Raw genomic sequence first — 7,500 nt, forward strand, 5'->3', positions numbered from 1 at the left:
TCATGATCTGAGCCACAGTCAGCTCCTGGTCTAGTTTTTACTGACTGTATAGAGCTTCTCCATCTTTGGCTGCAGAGCACATAGTCAATCTGATTTCTGTGTTGACCGTCTGGTGATGTCCATGTGTAGAGTCGTCTCTTGGGTTGTTGGAAAAGAGTGTTTGGTATGACCAGCGTATTCTCTTCGACAAAATTCTACCAGCCTGTGCCCTGCTTCATTTTGTACTACAAGGCCAAACTTGCCTGTTTATCCAGTTATCTTTTGGCTTCCAACTTTAGCATCCCAATCCCCCATGATGATATGGACATCATTTTTTGGTGTTATTTCTAGAAGGTGTTGCAGGCCTTCATAGAACTGGTCAACTTCAGCCTCTTCAGCATTAATGGTTGGGGCATAGACTTGGACTACTGTAATGTTGAATGGTTTGCCTTGAATTTGAACTGAGATCATTCTGTCATTTTGGAGGTTGCATCCCAGTACTGCTTTTCCTACTCTTTTATTGACTATGAAGGCTACTCCATTTCTTCTGAGGGATTCTTGCCCGCAGTAGTATACCTGCTGGTCATCCGAATTAAATTCACCCATTCCTGTCCATTTTAGTTCACTGATTCCTAAGATGTAAATGTTCAGTCTTGTCATCTCATGTTTGACCATGTCCAGCTTACCTTGATTCATAGATCTTACATTCCAGGTTCCTATGCTGTAATGTTTTTTCAGCATCAGTCTTTCCTTTCACCACCAGATACATCCACAACTGAGTGTCCTTTTGGCTTTGACCCAGTCACTTCATTCTTTCTGGTGCTACTAGTACTAGCCCTCTGCTCTTCCCCAGTAGCACATTGGACACCTTCCGACCTGAGGGGCTCATCTTCTGGCATCATATCATTTTCCCCTTTAGAACAGTTCATGGGGTTTTAATGGCAAGGGCAGTGCAGTGGGTTGCCATTTCCTTCTACTGTGATGTTGGGTGTTGGGTGCCCCTGCACAGCATAGCTCGTAGGTTCATTGCACTATACAAGCTCCTTCACCACGGCAAGACAATGATCCTTGAAGGGGATAGATGAGTAGTTGTCAGTATATTATACACATTTTCTTTTTGGTTTCCTAAATTAATTAGCATATTATCAGTTTTTAGTGCCTTTGTGAGTTTATCTGGAATTAAAATACTGTAAAGGAAGTACGTCCTACTGTCTTTAAGTTATTGTAAGCATTCCAGTGAAAATGTCTTCTTAGTAATATAAGAGTACAGTCTAACTGAGATGAACAAAAACCTCCACACTCAGAGGCTCACACTCTTCTAATGCAGAACAAGATAGGTAGCAGAGGCAGTTGGGCATCTTGTAGGAGCACATCTTCATATCCTGACTGCTTCCTCCCTGCATCTCCCCTTGAAGAGCAACAAATACGGTTTTTTGCCTTGTTTGTTAGGGGCAGACCTTCTGGCAGTCTGATCCCAGCTGGAGGACTGGAGCTGTTTCCAGTGTCAGACCTGGGGATCTAAACTATTTTGCAGCTCCCATAGATACTATAAGGTTACTCACTAAATTACTAAGTGTGCTTTAATTTTTTCCTGAAATATTTCAGACCAAATACTTGTGGGATAAAAAGATAGGAGTGCTCCTCGACCCTGAGTTGTCTAGAAGCTCAGGTAACGGTGGTGGCGAGGAGCACTTTCCTTCAGCTTTGGCTGATCCATCAGCTGTGTCCCTACCTGGAGAACGATTGCCTGGCGACAGTGACACATGCACTGGTAACTTCCCGATTAGACTTATGTAACACGCTCTGTGTGGGGCTACCCTTGAAGACGGTCCAGATTCTTCAATTGGTGCAAAACAGAGCTGCCAGGTTGCTGACGGGGACTGGGTGTTGTTCTCATATAACCCCAGTTCTCTGTCAGCTTCACTGGCTCGCCATTGAAGTCCGGGCCCAATTCAAGGTGTTGGTTATCACCTATAAAGCCCTTAACGGCTTGGGTCCTGGTTACCTGAAGGACTGCCTACGTCCATATATGCCCACTCGCCCCTTGAGATCAGCGGGAGAGGTCCTTCTCTGGGAACCTTCTGTGAAAGATATTAGGAGGGTGAGTACCAGGATGAGGGCCTTCTCTGGGGTGGCGCTCCACCTATGGTATGTGCTCCCCAGAGAGGTCTGCCTGGCGCCGTCATTTGTTTTTCGGCGCCAGGCCAATACCTTTTTATTTAAAGGTTATTTTAATTTTTAATTTATGAACTGTATTTATTGGGTTTTTATGTATGTGCCGAGATGTTTCCGTTTTTTAAAGTCTAATTATATAACTATGTTTATTTATTAATGTTGTAAGCCACCCTGAGGCTTTTTGCGAATGGGGCGGCATAGAAATGGTTTAAATAAATAAATAACATGGCTTACTTCAAAAAGTTGGTTAGAGTTCTAGGTGGACCCCTCCATGCGGTGAATGGGCCAGAAAATGGAAAAGGGGGTTTCAGTGTAAGTGTAAAATGTGTGAAGAGGAGGGCTAGGTTTCTCCAGTTCTGAGAAAGTAGAAGGGTAAAGTTGCCCAGATGACTTGGTAGTTTCAAGGCTACCTAATGAAATTTCTCAGGCAGATTGAGAACCAGCTTGCCTTGGAAAAGGACAGAGGCATTTCAGAGCTGGGGGTGGAGGCATCATAACATTTTCAGATTATATTTGAAAGTGTTTCAACTGAAAGTGTTCTAGTGAGTCATCTAACTTAGGATGTTTACTTGTATTTAGACATGTAAGTGAAGTTGTAAAGTTTGAAAAGGCACCCAATATTATTTTGCACTATAAATATATGACATTAGAGTGCAATCCTGCACATGTTTACATAGAAAAAAGTCCTACAGCTCCCAGCAATCCCCAGCCAGTCATATTGTAGGACCATTTTCTGTGTAAACATGGATAAAGGTTATTGTTGTTAAGGAGCAATGCTAAGGCCCCTAAACAGCCTCTGAGGGGCCACGGGATATTTCAGATACCCAGATCTGAGTTTGGAGGTAGAACTCTGCCCCCAGTCCCCTCACAGGTGACATGGGTAGCACTTTGTCTGCTCAGCAAGATCAACAAAGCTACCTCAAAGAGTAGGAAAAAGGAGATGTTCCAGTGGGTAAGGACAGGGTGAGATTGGAAAGTATTCACTGCCTTTTCTGTGCCCTACCTAAGTAAGCCCTAGTGCACCCACTGCCTCCAGAGTAATGCAAGTGGAATCCATTTATGTGTAGTCCCAGTGCTACATAACATCAGTTTAAATGCTGGAAAGCCCCAGAGTTTGTTGGGGAACATATCTAAACAATCAGAAAGACCAAAGAACTATCAAAGCAACCCTAGGATAAGCACTGATTGGGATATAGAAGAATACCCTAACTATGAACATCTCCTGGAACACTGTTAAATCCATTATTACAAAATGGAAAGAACCCTGAACAAAGAAGGCTGCCCACTAAAATGCAAGCATTTCAGAATTTTAGAGTCAGAGAAACAACCAAGGAGCCAAAGGTGACTCTGAACATTCTGGAGAGATCTGCAACTGAGATGGGACAAACTGCCCCGGGACATCTGGCCGGTCTATAAAGTTAAATTTTATGGAGGAGCGACAAGAAGAATGCCATCCCTGAAACAACCATAACACAGCTAGTTTGGAGTTGGCTAAAAGACATATGGGGAAATGACTAAAATTGAACTTTTGGATGGTATTGCAAAATTCAGTGTGTGGTACAAAAGCTGTAGTGAAAATAGATGTGAGACCATTGTTCCCATGGTGAAGCATGGTGGTGGCTGCAGGTTATGGTGAAGCTTTTCCTTGGCAGGAATTGGGGAACTGGTCAGAGTTGAGTGCAAGATGTACAGAGCCAAATAATTTCAGAGGAAAGCCTGTTTCATTCTGCAAGGAACCTGGGACTGGGGTGGTGGGTTCACTTTTTACCAGGGCAGTCATCATAAACACACGGCCAAAGTAAAACTAAAGTGGTTCGAAACAAAAACCTTAATGCTTTAGAATGGCCCAGAACTGAATCTGATTTTGAAGTCTTGAATATTCTATTCAGCAACAATCCCCATATAATCTGAAACAGCTGGAGCAATTTTGCCAGGAAAAAAATGGGCAAACATTGCAAGATCCAGATGGGCAAAGCAGATAGAAAGTTACCCAAGAAGACTCATAGCTGCAAAGGTGTTGGCAAAGGTGATTCTACCAAGCCTTGACTGGGTGGGGATGGGGGGATGTGAATACTTATGCAACCAAAAAGTACCAATTTGTTTTTGTTCAATGAATGTTTGTGCCACAATAAAAATATTTGGGACTGCAATCAAAAGATTTTCTTCTTTACAATGCTGGATATCTTGTTTACATCAAGTGGTAACCATGCTAATTAAAACCATTTCAATTCCACATAAGAACACACAATATTTTAAAAAGTCAAGATACAGCAGCCGGGTGGGGGGGAATACATCTACAAGACACTGTATTTCACTTACATTTTTGACATTTCAGAAAAAAAGCTACCGAAAACAGATAACAGTAAACAACTGTGCCTTATATTCTTGCAACGATTCGTGCATTTGAACAGAGTTAAGCTCTCTTCCACAGAGCTCTCTTCCTTGAATTCTGAGGCAGCTTCTCTTTTACTGTCACTCTTTTGGGGAGGGGGTCTGCCCTTGTGATTATATCTTGTGTTATGACTGTATAATATGTTGAAAGAAAATGAGTTAATAACAGTGCATTAATATGAATAAGTGCCATTCATGTATGAATGCTATTTGACTGAAATTAGTGCTGGCTAAAAGTGGAAATGATACCTTGTCAACTTTATTTTATTACTTACACTTCTCTCTCCTATCTTTTCAGGAAGTTACTGTTTTCCTAACTTTACCATTTTTCATATTTTCATAGCAATTTTCTTCTTTTTCTGTTTTCAAAAACCTAAAAGGATTTGTGGCTTCTCAATATTTATTAATTAATAAACTTATTTTTTTCAAGGTGGTGCCCTGCTGAATGATGATGATGGAAACCCCTGACAGGTTAGGTTGAAGGGGCTGTCTCACCATATATGAGAGAATAAACATACCAGCCAACATGACATAAGATTCAGGAGGTACCAAGAAAAGGCTTGATAGATTATTTGCACAGTGTCCCCTTGCAACTTAGATGTTATTCAGTGGATTCAGAAATTCTCCATGAATTGCATAAGAATTCAGATTCAGTTCTGTTTTCCAGTGCATGTGGACTTAGTCATGCCTGTGATCTATTTTGTGATTCCTTTCTCATCTCATCCCTTTCCAAGACCTATCCATTTGGTTAAGCCATTAGCACACCCTCATAATCCCCATTTCCTCCTGAAATTGTGTCCTTGTTTTCCTCGTACATCGACTTTTCCATTTGAAGGTCCTTAGGTCAAGGTCCTATTCTTTCTAACTTCGTAAAGTGTTGTGCTGCTGCTGCTTTATCTTCTACTTCATAATAATATATATTTTAATGTTTGAATGTCATTCTTATTATTAATAACATAGCATTTTTGATGTTTTGTTTCTTGTATCAATCTATTTGTACTATTAGGCCCAAACCTGATCTCTGAATAGGACCTTGCAGTGTCTCAGGTAGTATTTCCCCAGTTACGAAAATGCATTCTTTTTGTTGTTTCACTTAAAAATTACGAGCTGGAAAAAATAAATGAACACATTTCTTTTTTACTTGAGTCTTAGATTCATAAAATTTAACCATCAGCTATCGGTTTCAGACATGAAAACTACAAATGTCAAGGAAAAACTTGCAAGAACCATAGAAAAGCTTGGATGCTCAGGGTAATCATCTATTTCTGAAACTTTACTCCAGATAACTAGATTAAACAGGATTATTATAGAAGAGTACTGATAGTAGGAGAGCAGACATAGCAGAAGTTGAATAAAAATTACTAAATGTTAAAATGATATTATTGGATTTTCCATTTATGGCAGCTTATTTTTTTAGAGGGGGAAAAGGTCTGTGAATAATTTTTGAAATCCCTAAAATATTTTTTTCTGTGAAGTGCATGATTCATGTATGTAGTGGCAAGGCAGAAGAGAAAAGAATGTAAGCTATACCCCTGTTTCTTATGACACTTCACATTTTCAGTCTATAAAGAATCATAGCTACAAGCTATTCAACTGGCTATCTCAAGATGTTTAATTTGAATCATTCTACACTGCCCACCTGGTGGCTAGAGAGCGAACTGTTACTTTAAAGAATAGTTTAAGAAACAACCATGTTTGGGGCAGCAGCCTATTCTAGCAAAGAGAGCAGTGCATGTAAAAGGAGTGAGTCTATTCTGTATGCTAAGAGGGAAAATGCAGCTGACTGAGTAGATGTTTTAATGTGTTAACTCTAGGGAGAAAACATTGTTGTGTGCAGGAAAATTGACATCTCCTGTGCAAATAGAGCACTGGATGTGCAAAGGATTCTTTTTCTGTTTCTCTAAAATCAAAATCTGTGGCAAGATGTTTGAAATCACCAGGACGCTTAGTGCTGCTTTGTTAAATAATGAGGTAATATTTTGTCACATTTTCTGGGCATTATTCTGTTTTTCTTCTTCTCCATATGCTTAGGAAAGATTCCATTCTCAAAGAGAAAAATTTAAAAGGGGGAGGGGAGAAATCTTCCTTTGCTTTATTTTGTAACTACACCCACCTCAATCATTTTGGATAGCAGGATTGTCTTTATATTTGTGGTTTTAATCAGCTGCTGTTGCCTAGAACATTATGCCACGTAAGGCTTTTTAACTGCACAGAGTAGGTAGTTATTAACGCTGAATTGGCTTCAAGTATAGTCCATCTGGGCTCTGTATGAGAGAGCTTGCTAGCGGTTTCTGATGCTAAGATACCCGCAACCTTTGGGATGTATGCATGGTGGAGAGGGACACAGTGCTATGAGATCACTTCTTTTAAAGGAAACTGTCATTAATGAGTCAAGAAACTGCTCATTTATGGTAAGGAAGAGGAGGGAGGGGAAAAAAACAGTCGTATGGCTTCAATTTGAAAATGGATTAGCTGTATTTTTGAGTCAAGTTTTGGGGGGAGGGGGAGATGGAAGTCATTGCATGAAAATAGCACTTGGAGCATTCCTGGTTGATGGTTGGGAAGCTTTACAGAAAATGTTTATGCTTTACAAATTGTGTCACTGGTAGTGATGAGTGGTCTGTACCCCCCCCACACACCGTTAATGGTCCTGTTGGGAAACTGATAAAGCTGATCCCCCCCCCCCAACAATAACATTCAGCCTTTGTCTTTTTGAGAAAGGCCTCTGTGGATATTTATGTTTTTGTCTTATCACTCTCTTTTCTTATCTTTTCTTTTCTTTTCTTTTCTTTTCTTTTCTTTTCTACAATTGTCTTCAATATTTTCCTTGCGTAGTTTCGCACATGGCTGCATAGTATATAGAATGCATGGACAGTTAGATTTGCAAAACAGCTAATTTGTAGTAACTACAGTGTTTGTTGTTGTTTTAAGACAAAGAGCTGAATCTTTGTGATG

General features: G+C 40.3%; 1 protein-coding gene across 1 annotated transcript in view; it reads left to right on the plus strand.

The window, feature by feature from the left end:
- Window positions 1-6,839: 6,839 nt before the first annotated feature.
- ELAVL4 (ELAV like RNA binding protein 4) overlaps window positions 6,840-7,500 on the plus strand; it is an 87,857-nt gene continuing 87,196 nt past the window's right edge. The window contains exon 1 of the mRNA XM_044430173.1: window positions 6,840-6,956. Coding sequence (XP_044286108.1) covers window positions 6,840-6,956 — 117 coding nt within the window. The remainder of the gene's footprint in view (window positions 6,957-7,500) is intronic.

This window comes from Varanus komodoensis, unplaced genomic scaffold (assembly GCF_004798865.1).
Source record: "Varanus komodoensis strain SLA01 unplaced genomic scaffold, ASM479886v1 scaffold20_1, whole genome shotgun sequence".
Classification (NCBI taxonomy): domain Eukaryota; kingdom Metazoa; phylum Chordata; class Lepidosauria; order Squamata; family Varanidae; genus Varanus; species Varanus komodoensis.